General features: G+C 35.9%; 1 protein-coding gene across 5 annotated transcripts in view; it reads right to left on the reverse strand.

The window, feature by feature from the left end:
• Positions 1–11625: 11625 nt before the first annotated feature.
• The window catches only part of LOC129943189 (receptor expression-enhancing protein 2-like), a 41503-nt gene continuing 26510 nt past the window's right edge, over positions 11626–26618 (reverse strand). For 3 of the 5 annotated variants that reach the window (XM_056052470.1, XM_056052471.1, XM_056052469.1), the window contains 3 exons: positions 24369–24498; positions 23332–24269; positions 11626–12697 (listed from right to left, as the gene is read on the reverse strand). In XM_056052470.1, coding sequence (XP_055908445.1) covers positions 23364–24269; positions 24369–24498 — 1036 coding nt within the window. In that variant the 3' untranslated portion in view covers positions 11626–12697; positions 23332–23363. Of the gene's footprint in view, positions 12698–23231; positions 24270–24368; positions 24499–26618 lie in introns of all 5 variants that reach the window. The other 2 variants (XR_008781183.1, XM_056052473.1) reach the window with 2 other exon arrangements.

A 26618-nucleotide genomic window follows, 5' to 3' on the forward strand; every position in this document is an offset into this window, starting at 1 on the left:
TTTCAACAGCTTTTTTTTTTTGTATTCCTAAATCCCATTCGAATGTGGTTAGAACCATGAGGGAAATGGTTTAAGCCCTTGTCAAGTTACTTTTTCATCAACTCAACACCATCCTTTGAAATCAGTTCAATGAGTAAATGGATTTTTCTACATAGAAACAGAATCATTGTGAATCACTCACTAGACTAGGTAAATATGTATGTATATGTGGCAATGGAGCATTGCGAATTTGTTTCTATTGTAAAAGCTGTGGCATACAACATGGTGATAAATGAGGCAACTAGTTCATTGGGATTTCTTCACTTTTTGTTTGGTAACTGCACGATTGAATAGGGAAGTGTTGCTGGCTGGTTTCCTTTTATTCTTTTGGGAATATAGATAAACTATAGAAACATTGTAAAAAAAGGACATCCAGCTGGGATTTTTGGTTTGCAAGTGAACAAGGATGGTTTAGTTTTAATTCTAATAGATCTTGAAGATTGTTTTAATAAAATCTTTATTTGTAAGTTTAAATAAATAGATTTCTTTTAATCTTGTGCGTACATGGATACAATTTAATGCACAAACATTTTATGCAAAAATATGTTTATTTAAATATAGATACCTTGGTGTAATGATTACAAGCAACTTTCAAATGAAAACTCATTTTAAAGAGAATCTTATGAAAGCCAAAAGCATAATAAGCGCTACCAGCATTGCAAGTAATATTTGTTCCCATAACGTAAAGTACAAAGTATTTATGTCAGAAGATATTTTGAATTACCGAAAAACATGCTAAAAAACATGGTCATAATTGAAACCGGACTGTATCCGTTCTTTATTAAAACGCTTAAGTTAAATGTCGACAACCTTTTGAGTGTTTTTAACATGCCTAATCGGTGAATCGAGGTACTCCCCAAGGTGGAGTCCTTTCGCTTCTTTTAAGGAACATGGTAGTAAACAACCTATTACATCATTGGAAGCAAAGGGTTTCAAGGTGATTGCCTATGCTGACGACGTTGCAATATCCGTATCTGGGAAGCACCTCTCGGTACTCCTACAAAATGCCTTAAACAGGCTAACTAAATGGGCTAAGCAATGTGGATTGGACGTCAATCCACACAAAACAGAATTAATACTCTTTTCAAGAAGATATAAAATTCCTCAGATTAGCCCACCAAGATTAGAGGAATACCATTAAGCTTTTCCGACTAAGCTAAATATTTGGGCCTCATTTTAGACAAAAAACTAAATTGGAAGACAAATATTGAAGATAGAGAAAAAAGGCTACTGTAGCGCTTTTTACTTGTAAAAAGGTCATAGGATCAAAATGGGGCTTCTCCCAAAAATAACCCACTGGCTATACACTTCGGTAATCAGACCGATACTCGTTTATGGAGTTGTCGTATGGTGGACCGCAATGGACAAGATGGTAAATCTAAAAACAACAGGTATGTGCATCACAGGAGCTTTTATGTGTCCATCCGTTCAAGATCCTCCTGGGAAGAAGAGAGACCCCTGGAAGACGATAGGGTACACTTCTATACTGACGGTTCAAAGACCGATCACGGAGTTGGAATTGGTATCTTTTCAGAACAACTGAATCTCAGTCTATCCTATAGACTTCCCAATCAATGTAGTGTATTCCCGGCCGAAGTAATGGCGATTAAAGAAGCACCATCCTTGCTCAAAGAAAACGTTATATCTTGTAAGGATATACGAATCTTCTCAGACAGCCAAGCCGCTCTTAAATCTCTCGCGTCTGTCTCCACGAACTCTCAAACAGTCCACGATTGTCGATCATCTCTGAATGAGATGACGGAACAGTTTAACATTCACCTCATTTGGGTGCCGGGCCACAGAGACATTCCGGGAAATTCTTCTGCCTCATGTTAGACAAAAACATAACATAGGAACACCACTTGCTACATGCAAATATCTTCTCAAGCAATATGCTCTAGAAACAACCAAGCAAATATGGCCAAGTATTGACTTAAACGGTCAAAAGGCTTAATATCACTGAGCAGACAAGGTATAAACTCTACAATTGGAGTAATAACGGGGCACTGCCTCATAGGAAGACATGCTCTGAGGCTAGGGGTCTACACAAATGACTTCTGTAGCAGCTGCATGGACGAGGAGGAAGAGGAAACGGTCCAACACCTTCTATGAACATGTCCAGCACTCTCAATTAGAAGGAATAACTTTCTCGGTAATCCCTTATTCGATAACAGAAGTGAACTGGCAAAGATTGACACAAAACGTCTCTCTAACTTTATTAAAAGTACGAAATGGTTTGTTTAAGTTCATTACTCTCCCATGAGTAACCTCATTAGTGGTATCACAATGGACCCTTGAGGTCTACGTGCGTCAATGACATCTCCAACCTATCCTAACATGCCTAATCTGCTCTAGCTCTGTATGCTATTTAAAAGGAGTATTTGGAAATTAACTAGCTGAATATTGTAATATGAATGAATGTCTGATTCCATCCAAAGAATTGTTTCGTCCTATCCTCGCACTGAAATCGTTGTTACGGGCGATTTCAATGTACACAGTTCTTCATGGCTTCAACATTCAGGCCAGACACCAGAAGGAGTGTGTGTTGAGAACTTCGCTGAGTTAAACCACCTAGGTCAGCTGGCCAACGACCCGACTCGAAAAACGGACGTGTTAGGTCGAGCAGAAAACACTCCTGACTTGTTTTTTACCTCTGACCCTGGTAAGTACACTGTTAGTGTTGTATCTCCTCTAGGCACATCTGACCATTCTGTCATATCAGCAAATTTCTCGTGTAAAACTCTCCAGTTAAAAAAAGAGCTCATAAGAGAACCGTTTGGCAATACGAGAAAGCCAACAGGGACGGATCTTTAACTGGTCATTATGCTTCGTCGATAGTGACGTTGACGCCAGCGCTGATATGATCACAAGTTTGATTCTCTTGAAAATGAGAACTTTTATCCCGAATAGGGTTAAAAGCATCAGACCTGAGGAAAAATCATGGTTCGATGCGAGCTGTAAAGAGGTTATTAGGGTCAAGAAGATAAGTTTCCATTGTTTTAAAGCCAATCCAACTGAGGAAAACCGGTATAAGTTCAAGCATGCCAGGAAGGCCTGCAACGCCGATATTCGACGAACCAAATTTTTACATGACCAAAAATTACGGCAAAAAATACTGCAATGTCCCAAAGGCAGTACAAATTTTTGGTCATTTGTAAGAAATATGAGGAATTCTTCCTCTTCCTCGGTTCCTACGCTCGTTGTCAATGACACTCCATTTGTTAGCTCTTTAGAGAAAGCTAATCTCTTTGCTAGGCAGTTCGCCACCAATTCTATGCTGCCAGCGAGTGTTATGACTCTGCCTGTACTTGAGCGAGTTAGTGATTATATGGTTCAAATCTTTTTTCGCACTCGTACTGTTGAGAGAGTCCTTAAAGATCTTAACATATATAAATCCGCTGGTCCGGATGGTATCCCCGCTATTGTTCCCAATAGGTGTTCTTCAACGGTGGCAAAACCACGTTAGCTTTTTCATCTGTCCTACTCCTCAGGTCTCGTTCCAAGCAGTTGGAAAACCGCATTTGTCCATCCCATAAAAGCAAGAAAGAATCGAAAGTTGTATTGGATGGATTCAAGTCTGAAAACCATAAAATAAATGCTGGTGTGTCCCAGGGCTCTGTTCTATCTCCAACACTCTTTCTCCTTTTTATTAATGATCTCCTGTTTGCAACTTCTAATCCAATATTCCAATACATTGTTTCGCTGACGATAGTACTCTTAGCTTTTCATATTCGTTTTCAGACTCACATCCCTTTTCTTCGGATGTGAAACTGCAAAGGCAAAATATGATAAGCTCATTAAATTCCGACCTAAAAGGCATTGTTCAATGGGGTTTAAAAAACCGCGTGGAATTTAATGCTTCGAAAACGCAATGCTGTCTTGTATCGGGTTCTTGATTGGGTTCCAAACCCAGTGGAAAGTTGTTGGGGGCAGCAAACGAGAGAGGGAGTAGAAGTGTTTCCACTAAGGCACCTCTCCTTATCCAGACGGTAGCGGAGGAATTCCCAAGATAGAATTAACGGTGGTGTCTACAGTTCCAGTAAGGTTGAACTACTTAGTGAACAAATTATAGGGCTTCTACGACATATTCGGAGCCCAGGCCTATAGGAGCGGTTTTTAATTCGGCAACATAGGCCTGATATGCACGCACGCCCCACAAAAGAGAAAGATGACCACACCCAAGATATGTACTTCGAGCTCTTAGACAAAACATATAATTAGTGTCCTAGCTACGATAGTAAAATAGTCCCGGGCGATTTTAATGCCAAGCTAGGAAGGGAAGACATCTTTGGTGGAATAATCGGGTAAAACAGCTTGCTCGACAACACTTCCGACAAAGATTTCAGGCTCATAGATTTTGCTGCGGGGCGAAACGTCATGGTAGCCAGTACACGTTTTCCACACCTCAACATCCACAAAGGAACTTGAACTTCTCCAGATCAATCTACCGTCAACCAGATTGACGATATTGCGATCGACATGGATGTCCGAACTTTCCGAGGAGCTAACATCGACTCGGACCACTACCTCGTTGTAGCAAAGGTAGCACTTCGGATTTCCAGACCCAAGGCAAAACAGGGATGTGCTGGAAGAAGGTACAACGTCGAACGGCTACAATCGCAAGAGATCGCCAAATTCTTTTCCGACCGAGTTGTCAAAGTAACCTCTCTCGAAGTTCTCTGTCGGCAAAACAATGTATTGAAAACCAGTGGCAACATTGGCAAGATGCAATCAGAGAAGCCACCTCTGATATGCTGGGTTTGAAGCAGCAACCAACAAGGAACCCCTGGTTTGATGAGGAATGTCGTCAGGCAAATGCAGCCAAACAACAGGCACGCAAAGCGGCCGGCGCTGCATGAAAGGACGAGATCTGCTCATAAGCTCTATGAGCAGAAGAGGCGAGAGGAACAGAAGCGTGCGGTCTAAGATGTTGAGAGGTTTAAAAGCAGGAATGAAGTTCGAAAGTTTTATGAACAGATGAAACGAAATTCACAGTTACATAAACCTCGAACCGAAGGCTCCAAAGACGAAAGTGGAAACATCATAGTGGAATCGCAGTCAATGCTGAGGATATGGAAGGACCACTTCTGCAGACTGTATAACTGCAGGATGATCCATTCAACATAGACGACGAAAGCCAACAATCCCGTTCTTCCGATCCTGAAAAAAGGAGACCCTCTAAACTGCACCAACTATAGAGGAATCAGTCTACTTAACATCGCCTGTAAAATATTCTCTGCCGTAATATGTGAACGTCTAAACCCCATCGTCAACAACCTGATATGTCATTATCAGTGTGGTTTTAGACCAGGAAAGTCCACAGTTGATCAAATATTCACATAACGGCAGATCCTGAAAAAAACCCAAGAACACCAAATCGACACCCACCATCTTTTCATCGATTTCAAGGCCGCATATGACAGCATCTACAGAGACGAGCTGTATAGAGCCATTTCTAGTTTTGGCATCCCTGCCAAACTCGTCCGTTTGTGCAGAATGACCATGGAGAACTCACGCTGCTCCATAAAGGTTTGAAACAAATTAACAGAATCTTTCGATGTCAAAAAAGGTTTTAGACAAGGTGATGCGCTGACATGTGATTTTTTTAACATCGTGCTTGAAAGAATAGTGCAGAGCTCACACGTCAACACTAGAGGCACAACACCAGCGCTGAGATAAAAACGCAGAATAACTCTTGCTAACCGCTGTTTCCTTGGACTCAGAACGCAATTGAGTGGTAAGGTCCTCTCGGGCTGTACGGGCTGTACAGCGACGAAGACTTAACCGGAAGGGTAAAAGTCCAACTACTAAGATGGCTGGGTCACGTAGAGCGCATGGAAACCAATGCTCCGACCCGCAGAGTCTTCGAATCCACGCCCACAGGACAGCGCAGTAGATGAAGGCCGCGGATCAGGTTGCGCACAAGTGGAAGGCGACCTCAGCCAACTTGGAGCGCGAAACTGGAGACATCTAGCTATTGACCGAGCTAGATAAAGCAGTTTGTTGGGTGAGGCCCTAGTTCAAACAGGACTTTAGCGCCTTAAGCAAGTTAGTACATGTAAACTATTGCTAATGCCGGACAATATGAAAAAGTCAAACATCAGGTGGAATAACATCACCACGTGTCAGGTCACAAAAAACATCTGCCTTACACTAGATTTAAAGGGATCAAGGTGCTTTCATCTCTAGGTAGATCGCATAAAAGCTCGATAATCGGTGTCATAACCGGGAAGTGACTAATAGGAAAGCACGCCAAGCGGCTAGGCAAATTTTCAAATGACTTTTGCAGAAGCTGTATAATTGAGGAATTAGATCTTCACCTTATTAGCATAAAAAGCCTCTCACGATTCGTATGGGACTCAAACTGGTTTCATTGAGCTCAGAAGGAAGCCTCAAGATTCGTGTGGTACCACAATGGGCCAATAAACTGTCCTGAGAGACCTAACCTAATGTAAAAAGTCTAAAATTCTGATTTTGTTGTTGTGCTGGAAGATGATGGCAGTCAAACTGACTTCCGTGTAGATGCAGAAATTCTATGCTTGTCTACAATCTGGAAGGAAGAAGCCCTTGCTTGCACCTAAACGTGGTGGCTCCCGGGGAGCAAGTTAGAAAAATCAGTGCAGATCGATAATGAATGATACTGATCAATTCATAATTACTTAAAAAGGCACAGCTTAGAACTGCACTGAGAAAATTCTCAACTTGTGATCGAACGCAAAAAGCTACGGTTTACTTCCTTCCTAAGATTGAATCTTACGAAAGATGGTAAAGACAGGACACAGGAAAGATGGTAAACACAGGATTAGTAAATATATAAATCGAATGACTAAGTGCCATCGATATTTAATATAAGTTTAAAAAAGTCTGAAATGGAATTAAAAATCATTTTAAGGAATGATGTAGTAAATGTAGATGAAGCTGGGTAATTGCATCCCACAAGATGTCGAGCGACCACTTCTAAGGTTATCTGCCTTAGATGTCACTTCATCAAAGACTATTTTGTCATACCACTAATGACGTGGTGCCACGGGATATGTTAAAAACCCCCTGGTTAATTCCAGAAACATATGTTGTAATGGCCTCCTTGTGAGAGTATCGTGGTGGTATTGATTTGATTGATATGCATGGGGTATTGATTTTTTCATTACTCAGGAAATCAATATATAGATAGACAAAGCCAATACCAAAGGTTAACAAAGAGGTGAATTTGTTATGTCTTGGTAGCTTAGAAAGAGGAACTCACTCGAAGCATTTCGCCAAATAAAAGAGAGTAAATCTATACGTAAATCCTTTTGGTCAATTTCAAAAACTAAGCGAATATACAGGGTCCGGCAAAAATACCTACTGTATTTTTAGACATTTATATTTAAATTTGTTTATAGATAAAATGTAATTCCGGGTATAGATAGATAAACGGTGATTTTTTAAGAGCTTGAGAACTTTTTTTTAAAAAAAAACACATACAATTTGCAAAATCTCATCGATTCTTTATTTGAAACGTTTCATTGGTCCATGACATTTACTTTTTGAAGATAATTTCATTTAAATGTTGACCGCGGCTGCATCTTAGGTGGTCCATTCGGAAAGTCCAATTTTGGGTAACTTTTTCGAGCATTTCGGCCGGAATAGTCCGAATTTCTTCGGAAATGTTGTCTTCCAAAGCTGGAATAGTTGCTGGCTTATTTGTGTAGACTTTAGACTTGACGTAGCCCCACAAAAAATAGTCTAAAGGCGTCAAATCGCATGATCTTGGTGGCCAACTTACCGGTCCATTCCTTGAGATGAATTGTTCTCCTAAGTTTTCCCTCAAAATGGCCATAGAATCGCGAGCTGTGTGGCATGTAGCGTCATCTTGTTGAAACCACATGTCAACCAAGTTCAGTTCTTCCATTTTTGGCAACAAAAAGTTTGTTAGCATTGAACGATAGCGATCGCCATTCACCGTAACGTTGCGTCCAACAGCATCTTTGAAAAAATACGGTCCAATGATTCCACCAGCGTACAAACCACACCAAACAGTGCATTTTTCGGGATGCATGGGCAGTTCTTGAACGGCTTCTGGTTGTTCTTCACTCCAAATGCGGCAATTTTGCTTATTTACGTAGCCATTCAACCAGAAATGAGCCTCATCGCTGAACAAAATTTGTCGATAAACACATTTCGAACCGAACACTGATTTTGGTAATAAAATTCAATGATTTGCAAGCGTTGCTTGTTAGTAAGTCTATTCATGATGAAATGTCAAAGCATACTGAGCATCTTTCTCTTTGACACCATGTCTGAAATCCCGCGTGATCTGTCAAATACTAATGCATGAAAATCCTAACCTCAAAAAAATCACCCTTTATATACGTGCCGTTTTTAGTAATCGTAATGGCGTGGCACGGTGAGCCCTTATGTGACAGTTTTGGGTGCTGTTGATTAATTTGGTGTTAGGTCCGTATTTTTTCGAAGAAAATGGGCAAAAAGTTACAGTTCATGCGGATCGCTACTGTCACATGATTGAGACCTTCCTCCAACCAAACTTAAATCAGTTTACTAGGAACCACAAAGAAGTCTGGGGGGTTATTATGAAAAACGATAATCGTTTTGTGTTGCAGATAATTTCAATACATTTGGTATATATATATATATTTAAACACTTTCTTGTTCAGACGAAAAAGTTACTTGAACCTTGAAAATATTTTAGGAATTTACTTAAGGGGGTATTCTGGTCTAGAAATTAAAAAAAATCGATTTTTTTTTCTTTTCATATTTTCATAGTTTAACTATTTAAGAATATGTCTACTAGAGGATTTTCCCAAATTCAAATTATTTTCGGAGAAATAAGTATTTTGCTGAGCAGCCATCCAAATCGGTTGGGCTGCAACTAATAGAACAAAAGACATAATGGGGTACTTTAAACGCGTTTTTCTCAGAACTGTCTTTTTGAATTTGATACCCACGATTTCTCAGGTTCTGCCGAACCAATTTACTTGAAATTTTAAGAGAGTCTTCTTTAGGGACTTGTCTATGTCCCTAACTACGGCCATCCCCCAATTTTCATTTTTACTATTTTTAACAAATCGAAGAATGTTCAAAAAAATGGTAAATTTTTTGTATTTTTCTTTAGACAGCCGCCATTTTGTAAAAAAAAATGTTTGTAACTTTTCCGTAGTTCCAGACATTGCGACATTATTGTAGATTAATAATCTTTTTTAGTTTTTGATTTCAGATTTCTAGGAGAGTTAAAATCGTGGGTATGGTCACGCACCAAATTTTTGAGACGCACTACTCTATCAGCTGATAACTAACGGAATTTTTATTTTTTTTTACTTTTTTATTTTTTTTTTGTATGCTTCTAATGTGAATAAATAATGTATAAAAAAATTGATGGTAAAATTGTAGCTTGCTTTTTTCTACAGCACTTCAAAAATTACATAAAATTCATGTCTCTAGACCAGAATACCCCCTTAAATACAGCATGAACAAAAGGATTTTCATTTACTTACGTGGAACTTGAAAGGCTCATTGGGTCGGATGAATCTCTTAAGAGTGCACTTGTTACACGCATTTCTCCTTCTGATCCACATTTATCTTCACTTTCAAGTAATCGCAATGAAAAAACATTTTACCGAACCGAAAACTTTTCCAACATTCACATTTTGACATTTGTAAATAGGTGTGAAGTTAGTTGCGTTTAAAAAAATACCATTTTTCATTTTTCGCTTGCAACATTTTCTTGATTCCATACTCGTTTCTCATAATCGCTCTATGAGTTTCATTTTTCTGGGTTTCGTATTTCATAATAAGGGCCCTGGTTCTAACAAGATGGAGCCAGAGCACACACTTCACGGCGTTCACTAACCATTTTAAGAGAGATGTTTCCAGGGGCCTGATTATGAGGTTCGAAGCGAATCGTTTTGCTAGCGACTTTGCCATTTTTCAGTGATTGCTTCCGCTTTCGCCTTCTTCGTTTTGAATTCGACCAATTAACGAATTCGATAGCTTTTTTTTGGCGGATTCACAGGCGAAAGAGTGTTTATTATTATTCAGTGTTCGATTTCGTGGATTATTTCTTTATTTTAATTTAAAAATGTGAGTTAGCTTTATTTTAATTTTCTTATAATTTATCCACAGTAAAATATAAAATTTTAAAATTCATTTAAGGAACGATAAAAAGAAGCAAACAAATCGACATCAATTTTGGCTCTCGTCGAGTTTATGAAAAAAAAATAAGGGCATTGCAACGGGAGCACTCGTCGGTCCTGAATATCGGGCTAAAACAAATGAACTGTGGGACAATATTTCTTGTCCAACTCCTTTTTGGTACGATTCCTCAGCAAGAAATCTCATAGTAGCGGCAAGCTTTAAAATTGAAGGAATGCCGTTGCTGTTCTGATCCTTGAATTCCTCACTGATCTCTTGCAAAATGAAGATAAAAGCTTCTTACGAAAGTCGAAATAGTTTGATAAATCTATTAAGACAAAGTGTGTAAATTAATTGATTAATTTGATTTCAACTAAAAGGAAACAATACTTACTCAGTTGAAGGGAGATCCAGAGGATAAGATTTGCTCCTTAGTAGTCTCCTGGACACCCGTAATCTTGAGGATTCCTGAAATTCCTCACTTTCAGAATAAATATACACCATAATTGATTCCATTTTTTAATTTTAATATTGTTTATTAAATAAATCACCGCAAATTTCACAAATTCAATCAAAACAAAACAAAATTTGTGGAAAGCTGTCAAACCAAAAGTGTCAAATCACTGGAATATAGAGAGAAAAAGTCAAACCAAAGTGTCAAATCACTGGAATATAGGAAGATCTACTTTCGCTTCGCCGCGAGTTCGTTAATAAGGAAATACGAAGCGAGTCGAATTTGAAAGGTCGAATTGAAAACGATCCGCCGCGAACCTCATAATCAGGCCCCAGGGCATCTTCTTTCTTTACGAAGAGACATTACCTGGCCACCAAGGTCCCCCGATTTATCACCTTGTGATTTTTTTCTTTGGGGACATTTAAAGGCCCAAGTATACACTCATCGCCCAACATCTTTGGACGCACTTAACGATTCAATCACTCAGGAAGTGGCAGCCATTACACCACAAATGACTCGACGAGCAATGGAAAACTTCCGGGAAAGGCTTCGTAAATGTATTATTAATAGAGGACAATAATTAACGGATATAATGTTTAAAATTAAGACATTATTTTATTAAACGTAAAATGGCATAGTATTTAATTTTAAAAATCTAATAAATTTTGTCTGTTAAATTGTTTATTTATTTGTCATTGCCTTTTAAAATATGGGATATCTTTTTGCTATAGAATGAGAGGGGCAGCAAGTGTAAAAACTAGCCGTCCAATTAATGGTCACAGCCAGGTGTTGATGTTGTAAGCAATTATTCTCTATGCTGAAAGATAAAATTTACAACCTCGAAATCTTTTATTTTCATGGTTTTTAATGGTTTGAAACCATTGTTTTTAGACTTTCTGGTTCAAAATTAAAAAAAAACTGATTGTTTCTTAACGTGGCCAACATATTGTTACAGCAGTAGAAGACCTTGAACCAGTATTATATTTTGAAGTGATATAAACAAATTTGTATTTTTTCAAGAATTGTTTATTTATCTTTATAGCTATATTTTGTTTCAATTACAATTTTGTTAAATACTTTTTGCTAATCATTAATCATAATTTATATATTTCTTTCGGAGTCGTCCTATAAAGTATAGAATCATCATTAATATAAATACATAATATTTTTTGTTTCGTTTGATTTACTTCGAAATAACAAATTATTATTTATCGACTTAACACAACATTATACACTTAAATAAAAGTTTAAACATAACGATAAACATAATTTTAAGATTTAAATTTAAAACAAAAATGCTTCAAGCTCAATAACTTGCCCCCAGTGCACCTCCTTCAAGCTTTATCCTTGTGGCCTGATAAGCATCGACAAAAAGCAAAAATTAAAGTAACCTTAACATGCAAAAAGTTAACAACATCTCTTATGTTGACTTTTTTTAAATTCAAAAGAGAATTTTCACAGTAACTTGTCAAATTTAATAAAGCAGGAACTAATAAAACACAATTAAAACAATTAAATTGTAATATGTAGGTAAATCTTTTTCTATCTAAAATAATATCGATAATATTGCTGAATTTTTACAGCAAAGAGAGCACCAGAATTATAAATTAAAAAATAAAATTATAATTATAATTAAAAAATCTCATTATTCTTTTAACGCCTGCATTGAGATCGCTAATGCTACATTATATAATATAAATGACCATTATTATTCTGGCCTTATAAATCATTTATAGATAACTTAAGTAGGAAAATTAGGAATAAGGACATTCAACCAGTCTACAAAGTCTCTTCGTCTTCATTATTTTAATATGTCATTCGGGGAAATTCATGCTTCTTACTTCTTGCTCTTCTTTCTAATAAACACACAAATTTTTGGGTTTGTTTTTGTGGTTTCTCTGTTTTTATGTTAATTTTTAGTTTTTTAATTTTTGTGTGCGCTGAAAAATGGCATCGCAGCCAGTTTTTAGAGTATAATGACGTCTTCATCTATTTTTCGGACTTTCGTGTTTTCATTGCCTTTTCTGACTTTTTGCTTCGCGGAAGAGTTGTGCAACTGGCTGACATAGATTTTTCCTAAAAAGACAAAAAAAAAGAAATACACAATTAGGTAAGTATAAAATTGTTTTATTTATACAAAATTTAAAATCACAAACAAACAAAGAAAATAATAATAACACTGGCTATATTATGAACAACATCATGCTCGATTCTAAAAATATAGGATTTAGAAAATTCTCAAAATATTTGTTTAGCAAAATTACTCGAATCCCAAATGGGGTTTATTGTTAGTAGGGTAAATGGTATGTAGGGATATGTTTTTGTTTTTCTTTCTTCTGTTACCAGAAATGTCTCAACCGGCTTATTGAAACTCCTGAAGGTATTAAACTGAAGACTTTCAATGTTCATAGAGGTTGAAAGGGAGTTTGAGACAGTCAATGGAATCACCTACCTCGAAACAAAAATCAATTCCACGAACGACACCTTAGTGGAAGTCCGACGAAGAATTCCCTGAGCGAACCGCTGCGACTTCGGTTTGGCCAAACAAATGGGTTCAATACTCCTTAATCGAAAAACAAAGTGCATGCTTTACAAAACTCAAATTTTACCAGTTCTAATTTACGGTGCCCAGTGCCGGACGGTAAGTAAAAAAGGAGAATTGCTACTGGTCACTTTGGAAAGAAAATCCTTCGACGGCTCGACTACACTGGCTCGACCAAATCGAGCAAATGGACAATAATGCTCCAGCAAAGAATATCTTCGAATTCCAGCCCCAAGTTCGAGACGACGCGACGAGGAAGATCGAATCTCTGATACAAAGACCTGTTACTGATACGGGACCGCAAACAATGGAAGAGCTCGTATGCTCGTATCTCAGGCTGAGACGTTTAGAAATCAAATTAGACAACTTTGAAATCAAATTCCTGAACTAGTTTCGAGCCAGTTTCGGGAAAAAGTATACCACAATTGTTAATATTTTTTCGCTCACTTGTATTATTAGTCTTATCCTGACAAGAGAAAAAGTTATGTATATGATTTTATTTTTGATTTCAAAGTAGCATTCGACTCAATCGATAGGATTCGTTTTAACTGTGATGGATTGTGATAATACAGGTAAGAACAATTTGTTTTCGTTAAAGAAAAATGTAATTAACATCCTCTGTGATTCATTTTTAACACGACAAACATCCAAAATTTATTTTTTTAGAAATATTTAAATTCGAGTGCCTTTTCAATGTACTTATGAGTCCGTCCCTGTAATAACTTTCATTCTACTATATAGTTCATATATGTAACTAATTAATTCCATAAGAAATAGCCGAGCAAAATCGCGCTTTTTTAGTTAAGCCCTTTTGAAAGTTTTTTTATCAAATATAGGAAATATTGAGTGTGCGATATTTTGTATTAAAATTGTTTTTTTTTTTGGTTCAGTTCTACCTACTACATCGGGTACTAAAGTAGTGACTAGTCAATACTTATTTGACCAACTAAAGAGTCAAAATGTACCAACTTTATATGAAAAACTTAACTATTATGAGAATTTTCTCCTTATGAGCTATGGGCATAACAAAGAGGCTTAAGAAGACTTTCTTATGTAAAATCACAAATTAACCAACGATGGGCAAAAGCAAATACAACAAACAACAAACATCATGGTTAGAGTTCTTGTTTTGAAAGCAAAACAAGAGTGCTATCCACCGAAAGAATCGCTAAGAATTACAGCTGCTTTCGCGGAAAGGAATCTACAGTGCCTAATGGATCTAACCGTAACACGATTATCAAAATACCTAGAAGATGTGATAATCCGGCTTACCGAGCAAGAAAGTAAGTCGTTAATGATAATCTGCAAATGGGGCTACGACGACGGTTCTAAGCAATCCAAGTTTAAACAAAGTTACGATAATGAGACTGATTCCGATGCCAACATTTGTATGAGTTCCTTTGTGCATTGTTTGTGGCAGTAAAATTGTTTGGCAGAATTCAACTCCTTCTTCGTCAAGGTTTTGCCGTCCGATTCGATTCCGATTTGTAAAAGAAACGATGGACATAACTAAAGAAGAGATAAAATATGTGCAGGAGTCCATTAAGCAACTAAACAAAACAGTTGTTACGTTAAATGAAGAGGAGTTTTCGTTCGGGCACCAACTCAAAATGAGTATCATTAACGGAAAGGTGTGCAACGCAGCCACGGACACAAAGTCAACATCCAAGTGCTCTACTTCGAAAACCTTTAATGATCTATCAAAGAAAAATAGTGTAAACCCTCAAGCTTTGGAATTCGGAAGTCTTCAAATCCACACCCACAGGACAGCGCAGTAGAGGAAAACCCACAAGTGGAAGGTGACCTCACCCAACTTGGAGCTCGAAACTGGAGACATCTAGCTAGGGACCGAGCTAGATGGAGAAGTTTGTTGGGTAAGACCCTAGTTCACAAAGGACTGTAGCGCCACCTTAAGTAAGTAAGTAAGTAGTAAGTAGTAAGTACTACACGCCCGGATCCGCATTTTCGAAAGCATTATACACCTTTCGTATAAACTGCCAGTAAAAAAATACAGGGAAAGAAAAACTGAAGAAGAGAAGGCATTAGAAGCCCAAAAGAAGTTGGAAATTCAGGAGAGGTTTCGAAATGAAACCGGTTTGCTCATTGACATGCCAAAGGCCAACTTCGGCAACACCAATGATGGCAACACAAGCCGGAGGTTTTTTGAAAACCCCAAATTGGCTTTAGACATCACAGGTATTAGCTTTTAACTGATTTACAGATTCAAGGTTATTTTAGAGACTATTTTTTAGTGGCCATAAAATTGATGCTAAAAAATATGATGAGTATGCATTCGACACCTCAAAATTGTATGTAGAACAGTATGGTTGGCACCCAATGACGCCTACTATGCATAAGATAAAAAGTTTACTGCTTCCAATTGGACAGCTAAAGGAAGAAGCTGCAAAAGCCCGGAAGAAGCTAAACTTTACCAGAAAGTTTTCTAGGGAAAAATGTAGATGTATATTATAGGCTTTTGTTGAGTTCAGATCCCTTTATTAGTTGCTTGAGACAAATAAGAAAACCTTCTCGTAACGCATTTCTACCTGAAACGGTTAAACTTTTATTACCTGCTGAATCAAACACAGAGTCTGTAGAGACATCTGAACCTGAAGATGCCGATTTTTAATGTAATTTTATAATTAAAGAAAACTTGTAAGTTCTGTTTTTCCATTCATTTGTATTTTTTAGTGAATATAGTTCTGTTATATTATTACTATTCTTTATAACATGGCAAATATATGTATGTTTTTATAAATATATACCACTTCTTTATTTTAATTGAACTTAGAACTAAAATAACCCCAAAAATAATTTTGGCCTCCTAAATCATTAAAATCTATGTACATATGTGCAACGGTAGTTTGAGTTGGAAACGAGAGGTCTATTTCATACAAACAATAGAGTTAAACAAGGGTGTTTTTTTTTGTTCCACTTCCCTTTAAGCTCTTTTTAGATAACCTATCATGGGCTTGGAATGTAGGAGTAAGTTTAGCTGGAGTTAAGAGCAAAGCGCTCTTATAAACAGACGATACCGTCATATTGCTGAGTTCCCCAAATCGAACCAAATGATGAAAAACCAACACGAACCAACATATTAAAAATACTGATTTTTTCGCAATGGAACAAGCAGATATGGAAAACATCAAATTGAATTGTTTAAAATTGGAAAGCAATTACATTTTGAAGCACTATGCAGGTTCGTTTTGGGATTTTCAACAATTTGATGAAGATGACAATTTAATAATTTATTTTCTAAAAAAGTAACTCTGATTACCAGAAAATACGTCTACATAATGATGCTTGTGGAGACTGCAGCATCATAGTTTTCCAAACATAATTGCAATGGAGCAAAAATCTTAGTAATTTTTTGAATAATCACGGCTAGAAATTCAGTATGACGTGGAAATGGTGGAGAGAGGGTTTGAGGATTGGAGTAGAAAGTTTGCTAGATCAAAAAACATGTTTTAAAGAGCTTCCATATATTGCGTTCGGATGTGAGTTTTGAACCATGTACTAAAGGTTGTAGTATAAGTTTAGTGTCAACAATTATTTCAATGACGTATCTTCAATTCTTTAAACTAGAGGGGAGCTATTTCGTCTGAATTCCCCAGTGATAAATACAGAGTGTTCACTATGCAACCCCAGTTCATCAAAAAACCTTTATCAACTCGTCTGACTGACGGCAAAAATGTATTTATTGTGAATTTGATGAAATGAAATGATTTTTAATTATTTTGTTTAATAAAATTATACTTTTACTGCTAAAATAGCATCAATGCTATAATATTTTTTCTTAAACTGAATTGCAAGAAGCTACCGGTAAGAAAAACTTATTCTCAGTTGTTTTTTATTAAAAAACAAACTGTACCCAATAGTTTTAACGGAAAGTCCTGAAGAAAAACCGCCAATTCGTGAATACTCAAATACAACTTAAAAGAATGAATGTCAAAGTAAGATAAAAAAATAACCATGTTTACAGTTCTTAGGTATAGGTACCTAAGTTTGCATACACAGTTACTGAAACTGATGCTTATGATGCCCCTTCTGTGACATCAAACGCTGCTCTTTCAGCTCCCACAAGTCTTAATAGTAGCTAAAGTGAGATGGACTTTTCAAGAGAAGATAGCGATGAGTACATTCCAGAAACTAGCAGTAGTAATGATACGGATTTTATGGAAAATGAGACCATAAGTTTAAGCCAGAATTAGAACCTGAAGAAGCAATAGTATCTGATCTTATTTCAAAATCTCCAAAAAAAAGCAAAGAAAAAACCGAAAAACCATGCCCAATGGAAAAAACGAAAGGCTGCCTTGTTAAGAAGACAAGGTAAGGAATATATTTCTCAAAAAGGTGTAGTTATAAAAGAAAAAAGTGTCAACAATGGAAACTTGTGTGAACCTAGTAAAAAAATATCGATTTGAGTGCAAGAAAAGAAATGCTTTCTGGGTTTTATAAGTTAGATGTTAACGCGAAAAATGCAGTATTGTTTAGGAGCATTCAAATGAAATATCCAAAACGAAGGGCAACCTTAAGCAAAAGAAACGTAACCTGCGAATATCATATTAATCTTGCTGGAAAATCCGTTCGGGTGTGCTCTTTGTTCTCTTTTCCAAATAAGTTTAAGAAAATTGAGAATAATACAGCAAAAGCTCAGATCTGGACAGTCAATTCCCTCACCAGACAAAAGAGGACATCTTGTTCGGGCGAATAAAGTTCGGGACAAAGTGAGGGCCTACATATGCAAACACATAGGGAAGTTTCCTGCGGAAGAGTCGCATTATTCTAGATATAAAAACCCTTTTAAAAAATATATGTCTCCTCTTCTGAGCGTATCCAAAATGCACAAGCTGTATATTGAAAAATGTGACCTTAATAATTTTACAGAAATATTTTTGTCTGGAACTTTAATCTTTCTTTTCGGCATCCTCGTAGTCATACATGCAGCACCTGTGATGCAGGAAACAACACTGCAAAGCATCGATTAAGCTACAAGGCCGCATTTGAAACACAAACAAAGATAGATAAAAGGCATTTAATGAGAAGAATGTTGTGTATTTAACTGTTGACTTGCAACAAACAATGCCCTTGCCGAGACTCACAACATCGAAGGCATTCTATTTGAGGCAGATGTGGTTCTACAACTTAGGAGTTCATTCTATAACCTGGAATGGAGAAAAACCCTATATGTGGGCAATAGAGGGAGTACGGAAGTGACTAGCTCCCTATGGACGTTTGTTCAATCAAACAGTGACATTAAGTATAGAGATCACCTTATTATTTGGTCTGATTCGTGTGCTGGACAAAACAAAAATTTTAACATTATTTGCCTGTACCAAGCCTTGTTATTTCAAGGATACTTCAAAACTATCGACCACAAATTTTCAGAAGTTGGACATACGTTTTTCGATAGCGACAGAGACTTCGGCAAAATTGAAAAGGTTTTGCAAAAACACGAGACAGTTTACACCGCAGATCAGAAGCGAGACATCATAAGAACTGCTAGTACAAACAAAACAGTTGTTATTGACATGCAAAATCATGTTCGTTCATTGAGTGATCTTCAGAATAAACTTAACGTAAAAAAATTAACAAAAAACGTAGCTAATGACAAGGTCCAATTTAGGGACTCAATCAAATGGATTCGAGTAGAGGAGTATGGTTCCTACCTTTACAAAGAATGCTATGAAGAATATGTTTCTTTTAGTAAGGCCATAATAGCCAAAAGTAGCAAAAGTCCTGATAAAAATCAAGATTTTATGCCAAGAGACATCGAAAAATGGAAACAACTTTCTGCAGAAAAAATTCAAAATTTACAAGAACAGATGAAATTTGTTCCCTTAGAACATCAATGGTTTTATTTCCATGCAATTTCAGCAGGTCCTCGAGAAGCTTAAGAACAAAAACAAAATAAGCTGCAGCCATTCCAAATGTTAACTTAACAATCTTTTAAAAAAAAAACAACCAATTAAATCCAATCCAATTATGCGCAAAAAAATGTAAAAATATCTCAAAAACTATTTGCGATGAATAAAAAATAATACCTAAACTATACTTCACTGAGTTTTATTGACTTTAAATTATGCATACAATATCTACAATATTTTCAGAAGGAAATTTGAACCAAAATTACAAAAAGAAATAATATGAAAAGCTACATAAAACCTTTATATAAAACAATAAGAAAATAGAATGAAAGAAAGGTGGGCGGTGAAAAAAAAATTCAAACCAAGCTTTGAGTCTTACAACAAGTAGGTAAAAAATATATATTATAGAATAAAGATATAGAACAGAAAAGAATAAATTAATTAAAATAAATACATCAATAAATATATAAATAAATAAATGGATAAATAAATAAATAAAGAAAATAACTAAGCAATTAAATAAATAATAACAATAACAACAGAATAACAATAGAACAGAAATGAATAAATAAAATAATTTTAAATAAATACATCAATAAATAAATAATTAAATAGACAAACAAATAAATATATATTTAAATAAACAAATAATTAAATAATTCAACAAATAGACAAGTAAATTAAATAAAAAATAATAGATGAATAAATAAATAAATATAGTTGAAAGTCATAGTGAAGCTAGGTTTGAAATCAAGGTATTATCAGACATAGTACATGATGCAAGGTATCGCTCATTAAGTTTGACAATTCTTCCTGATACCATATCCATAGCTAAAATGGTATGAATTTCATTTGTTGAAAATAACCTTGGAAGCTTCAGAATCATTTTCAGAATCTTATTTTGAGCTATCTGCAGCCGTCGTATATTAGAGATTGCACAATTAAACCATATGGGTGAACCGTAGAACAAGATAGCTTGGAAAACAACTTTGTATATTAGAAGCTTATTATCGGTGCTAAGCCTTGATTTGCGATTATTTATTTTTTGAATAGTTTTTTGTATATGTAAGCCGAATGTTAATGTTTTATCTAAATGCACTCCGAGATATTTTGCATCAGATTTCCACTCTATACTTGTGCCGTCCATAGGAAGATTATTGCTTGGTAAAAAGCTGGCTATTCTTTTTCGAGTGAAAAAGATTGCCTGCGTTTTTGAATCATTGATTTTTATTTTCCAGTTATGGAAGTAGCTTTGTATAACATTTAGACTAGATTGGAGATTAGTTTCGATTATGAAACCAACTGAATCCGAATAGAAAATGCAAGTATCATCAGCGAAAATTGCTGTTTTAATATCGGAAGTAAATATTGAGTATAGAATAGGGCCTAAAACAGATCCTTGTGGTACACCGGCCGTTATATCATATTTTTCAGAAGACCAGTTATTGACTGAAACCTTAAATTTCTTCTGAAGTAAAAATAATTGAATTATTTTTATTAAAAACACTGGGAAGTTGAGTATCAACAACTTGTGTAAAAGCGCTTTATGCCAGACGATACCTGTACTTTTTTATGTGTTTAGTAATCCTATGTACTTAATTATTGTACTGTGATGCAATCTTAAGCCGAACTGCTCGTTTGGTAAAATGTTATCATTGGTTAAGTGTGAGTTTATTCTAGCTTTAATAACTTGTTCAAAACATTTACTAATTGAACTCAACAAACTAATGGGTCTGTAACTATTAGGTAGATTAGCATTTTTACCAGGTTTTATTTTTATTAGGTATTTTAAACCTAATGTTGGTAAGTTTTTCAAATATATATTTTTAATGCCATCAAAACCAGCTGATTTCCTTGCTTTAAGATTTCGATGTATACCTTTGATATCATCCAGCGAAATCTCGTTTTGGAGTTCATTTATAGGTGATGAGTTCATTGACTTAATTGAGTTGCTGACAATTTATTCAATAATGTTATTGGTCATGTTGCTAATAGCCATATGGGTTGCAGAAAATGTTTCTGCTAAAACAATTGATTTTTCTTTGTTCGTGATTAGAATATTGTTACCTACTTTAAAAGCAGGAATGTGGGTGTTTTTCTACTACTACACTCCAGAAGGGTTGACTTCCCTTATCTAAGCCCTTCTTTTAACTCTTGTTTCAAAATCCAATTACATTATAATTTCTTTTAGATAGATAAAAAGATAAAGAGATAAAACTAATATATGTTCTTAGACATCGAAGGGGTCTTCAACAACGTAATAAGCAGTGCAGAATCTTTCACAGCTCTCGAAATAGAATAGTCTTTTATAAACTGGATAATTGTGTATGTTAAAACAAGGACAGATCAATAGCAAACTAGGGGGTACAAAGATTAAAGTATCAACATCCAGAGGAACGTCTCAAGGAGTTATACTCTCACCACTTTCCTGCATTCTGGTCATGAACGAAATCCTTACTTAACTTAAATACAGTGATGTCAGAGCAGTAGCTTATGCCGATGACGTATCCCTACTTGGCGACAGGGAAATTCATAACTACTATAAATGAACACCTGAACCATTCCTTATCCAGAATTCGTAAAAGTATAAAAACTGCCGTTTGACGATTAACTCCTTGAACAGACCTATTACTCTTTTCAAATAAGTAGAAAATACCATTTTATTTAATTCCTAATGTAGCCGGAATCCCACTCAAATTATGAGATCAAGCTGAATACCTAATTGAACCTGAATAAAAAACTGTACGGGGGTCCAAATACTTTAGAGAGATCCAACAAAACCTCAGATCGCAGGAGGAACTGGGGACCGAATTCTTAAATCATATTGTGAATGTACACTGCGTTATATATATAGTGGAACGCGTTAGAAAAGAAGATTCAACTCTGAAAAACCCTCACAAGGCATAACAGGAGCGAAAACCCTATCCTGTGAGCTAAAATGTCAGTCTTTCGTAAGAAGATAATGCAAAAAAGCAACGAAAGATGTTTTCAATTTCGAAACCCGGGCAACGGTTAGGATATATGGCCCAATTCGACTTGATCCCGTTCGGATATGCACCTCGACAAAAAATTTATACAATTACTTGTGAGCAGAAAAATAGGTCACAATCTGTTGGGTTACCATAAAAAGGGAATGCGGCTTACTACCGATTATATGTGCAAGAACATTAAGACACTGTCCACTTATTATATCACTGCCCAGCACCTCTTTATCACTCTAAAAATAAACTCAATCTTTTCTTTGACAATATGGAAGAACTCGAAGAAATTCCAGGACACAACCTATCAGGCTTAATCAACGCCCCTAAGAGACTAGAACAAGACAATACATATGCATCATAGGTTTTATATATTTCTTTTTCTTTAGAGAAGTTCAATATTTCAGGGCATCACAATAGATCTACATTTTTCTAAGTTTAATCATAAATTCTATATTCAAAGAAGATCTAAATGATTCATAACAGAAAATATGATTCCGATAAAGTGGGGCCGTGAGTTATAACTTACTACATTTTTGAGGAGCAAAATGACTCATATCGAAGATAAATATTTGTTTCTTGTGCCTGGGTTTTTTGTAGTACACTCAGGCGTATACACAATTTTTAATTTTAAAAATAGAATTTAAAATAATTTAATCAAACAACATATGGCTAACTTGTTTCGAACTTATTTATACACAAACATCGAAAACCAATTCTTAATGTTGGCAAATGAACCATTTTATCTATAGTATGATTAGAAATGTAGGTTTTTTGGTTTTGTTAAAACAAAGTGAGACAATTAATCATGACTTTGAATACCTAATAATATAAGAGAACGAAAATTGAGTCTTAGTTAGCGTACAAAAAATAACATAGGTGAATGAATATAAAAAACAATTATGTATTTGATATGTTCTTGCTTTTTCTACCTATAATCTGATTTATTAGATCTTATTTCAGAAAGGTTAAGAAAAACACTCAAGCATAATCTGAAGAAGAATGAAAGTTACACTGCGCTCGTTAAAAGGTACACAAATTATGACTATGATTTGTTGCTGGTTTTTAAAAATTATGTAGGATATATGTAAGTACTTTATTATATTGCTGCAAGCTTTTAATATTGGGATTCGAAGGTTTACGAAAAGCTTTTGTTTTTTTTTCTTTTGTTGGCGGATTAACACGGTTGTTAGAAGGGATAATTGTGAAAGTATTATATACACCTTGTTTAGGCAGCAGTATGTACAGAGCATGAGTGTTAAAACAATCCTGTTAAGACCAATGTAGTATTATGGTCTAGACGAATCAAAAATATCTTCTTACTATTTTCTGTTTGCTGAGAGTGATATTCGAACCTATATTTCAGTTTCTAGATGGTATTGTTCAGAAATTGAAGTTGATAACTCAGCGGGTATTGAGGTTGTAGAATTAGAAACACCGCTGGTGCTTTTTTCTTTATTGTCAGAACGAAATATGGACGGAAGGTACGTTTTGAAAATGCCACTCTTTTTTGTTGGTTTGTCTGGCATGGGAGAGGTGCTTCTAGAGTTGGAGCATTCAGGAAATACATTGTCTTTTGGTGGTTGCTGATTTATTGGTGGAGCTGGTGCTTTACCCTTACAGTGACTTATTGATCTGCGGATGGTGGAATCGGTTTTAAATGGTTGCGCCGTTTGGGTCAAACCATATAAAGTTTCGTTGGTTTTATGGGGTGTTTCAATAGCCGAACGGAAATTATTTTGAATTTCTTCCAAAGATTCTTTGAGTGCCTTCGGTCCGATTGTTATTCTATGATCTATTTCCTGCTCCACATCAGCTTCAGGCGTTATTTCATCTACCTTTACAACTTCCTTTTCCTTTTCCTCGTCTTTTTCATTTTCAAGTTTATCCACGGGGAGTGGATCTTGAAATTCATCATCTTCAGATTCAGACAATTCGCCACTTTCAATTGTGTCCAATGTTTGTGAGTTCTTTGTCTCTTCAAGCCACTTTTTAAATAGATCATATTTCAAATTCATTTCAGGCGAATCCATTATAATTGGCAATTCTGGATTTTCATCTTTATACGTACTCGTACTTGTTGTAGAGCATGTATCTTTATCTTGAGAAATTTGATTTTGGAAGTATTGTTCATTGTCAAAGTAAACTTCATCTTTCCAAGCGTTGTAAGTATCATGAACCAAATCTCTTGAAACTGATGGTGGTGCCTCGTAAAAACGATATGCAATCATGGTTTCAGGAATTTCACGAATAAAACATTCCTTTTTATTTTTCAACAAAAAATAGTTTTTTTTTGTGTAAATAAATTAAGAAATAAAAGAACAAAAATGTTTTCAAATGTTTTTATAATTTATACTTACTTCAGCCTTTTTTGCCTTAAATCGGGCTCTATTTGCATTTGTCATTGATGATGTGCGACTAAGTCCTCCAGACATCTGTTCAGCGCTGGAATATCCTGAGCTTATGTCCTCTGATGAACGTATATTATAACTAAAATGTGAAACATGAAACATATATATTAACTTTAACACGAATTCAATTAAAAATATCATCTTCTCTAGCTTATTTAATAAATTTAGCTACAGTCATTCTTCAATGTAACCTGTCAACATCAATATTTGTAAGGAACTGCTATTATGATAAGATAAGATATAATTACGAAACCCTAATGTAAATTAAAGAAGTGGGCAGGAGAATCTGAAATTTTTAAATTCCCTTGTAAGCTTGTGAAATAGGGGGTGCGGGTTTAGACAGGATATGTCGATGTTCATTGATTTTGAATTCTTTTGAAAGGGAAAAAAATTGATAGTCAACAATCACCTTAGCCGATTCCACCCCAGGATAAGTTATATCACTCATTGGCAGCATCAAATTAATAGCAAACTGCGGGGCAAGGAAATTGGCGCTATCAATCGAGCTCACAAAAGTGTCATTGGAAACGAACGTATGGAACGACGATGACATAGTGTTACGCACATATTTTACCAATGACTAGTAATTTGTACTACCATTGGGACATTTTTGTTTTTTTTTTTTGCCATAATTTCTAGCCATGCCAAAATTGAATGTGTTTTTTTTTGTTTATATTGTACGCGCACTCAAAGGGTTGAATACCCTTATAATGATTACACACAGTCCGAGTAATTAGGAAGGGAGGAAAGGATTTGAAAGGAGACACCGATGCACATTGGTTTTGAATGTCTGCACATTGTAATGAGTGGGAAATATTGAGTCTGGTAAAGCATTCCACATTCGTGTAGTGCGACTAAAAAAAGAATCTTTGTACTTTACAATACGACCGAAATTGGGCTCAAGGGTAAACTGATGGGCATTCCTAAAAGAACGAGTATTACGGTTGAATTGTTTGAGGGGAGGAATGCAACTGGCTATTTCATTAGAGCATTGCTTATGGGAGTAGCGATAAAATAATGAGAGACATGAAACCTTACGACGGTGCTCGAGAGATGCAAAAGTTTCAGTTAGACAACGGTCACCTATCATTTTTCTCTCTCTTTTGAATTCTGTTCAAGAGACTTCAGTGGGTTATAGGAGCACCTGTCCAAATATGGGAATTGTACTCAAGTTTTTGACGAATATAGGCTTCATAAATTATAGCCAGATTAGAAGGAGTAAAAAACATCTTGCATCGTCGGAGAAAACCTAAACACTTAGCAGAATTTTTGGCAAATGCCCAAATATGTGATCACTTCACAACAAGTGGTTGAAATGCACATACCTAGGACTGATAGCTGTTCAGTCTCCTCGATGCAAGTACCACTCATGGATAGTGGCATTGGGAGAGGGTAACTCTTTTGCGACGGTAGACAGCATTGAGTTTTTGAAGCATTAAATTCTACAGTTTTTGGTTCCCCATTCAACAATGCTGTCAAGACTAGAACTTTATGAGCTTATCATACGCTGCCGTTAGTAGTCCACATCCGAAGAACAAGGATAAGAATCTAAAAACGAGTATGAAAAGCAGAGGGTACTGTCATCAGCGAAACAATGTAGTGGGTAAGAAGTTTCAGACAAAAGATCATTTATGAATATAAGCCACAGAGTCGGAGACAAAACGGAGCCCTTGGGCACACCAGCGTTTATTTTGTGGATATCAGATTTGAACCCGTCCAATACTACTTGAATTGAACGGTCCGAAAGGTAATTTCTAACCCAACAAAGAAGAGTTTCATCAATACCAAAAGCACGCATTTCCGATAAGAGAGCTTGATGCCGAACTCTATCAAATCCCTTTGAAATATCAAGTGCAATAATCTTACTTTCTCCAAAACGATGTAAAGATTTGTTCCACTGTTCGGTGAGATAAACCATGAGATCACCAGTGGACTAATTGTAACGAAAGCCATACTCCCGGTCATTAAGAAGCTTCCGCTCTTCAAAATATTTCTTAAGCTGAAAACTGATCAGCGTTTCCATGACCTTTTAAAGAATGGACGTAAACGCGATTGAACGATAGTTAGAGGGGGAGAATGATTCGCCTTTTTTAGGGACAGGCTGGACAAATGTAGTTTTCCTTTCACTCGGAAAGAGACCAGTAGAATAGGACAGATGAAAAAGCTTACGCAGTGTTTTTGCCAGCGTTGAAGAACACC

This window comes from Eupeodes corollae, chromosome 1 (genome assembly GCF_945859685.1).
Source record: "Eupeodes corollae chromosome 1, idEupCoro1.1, whole genome shotgun sequence".
NCBI lineage: Eukaryota > Metazoa > Arthropoda > Insecta > Diptera > Syrphidae > Eupeodes > Eupeodes corollae.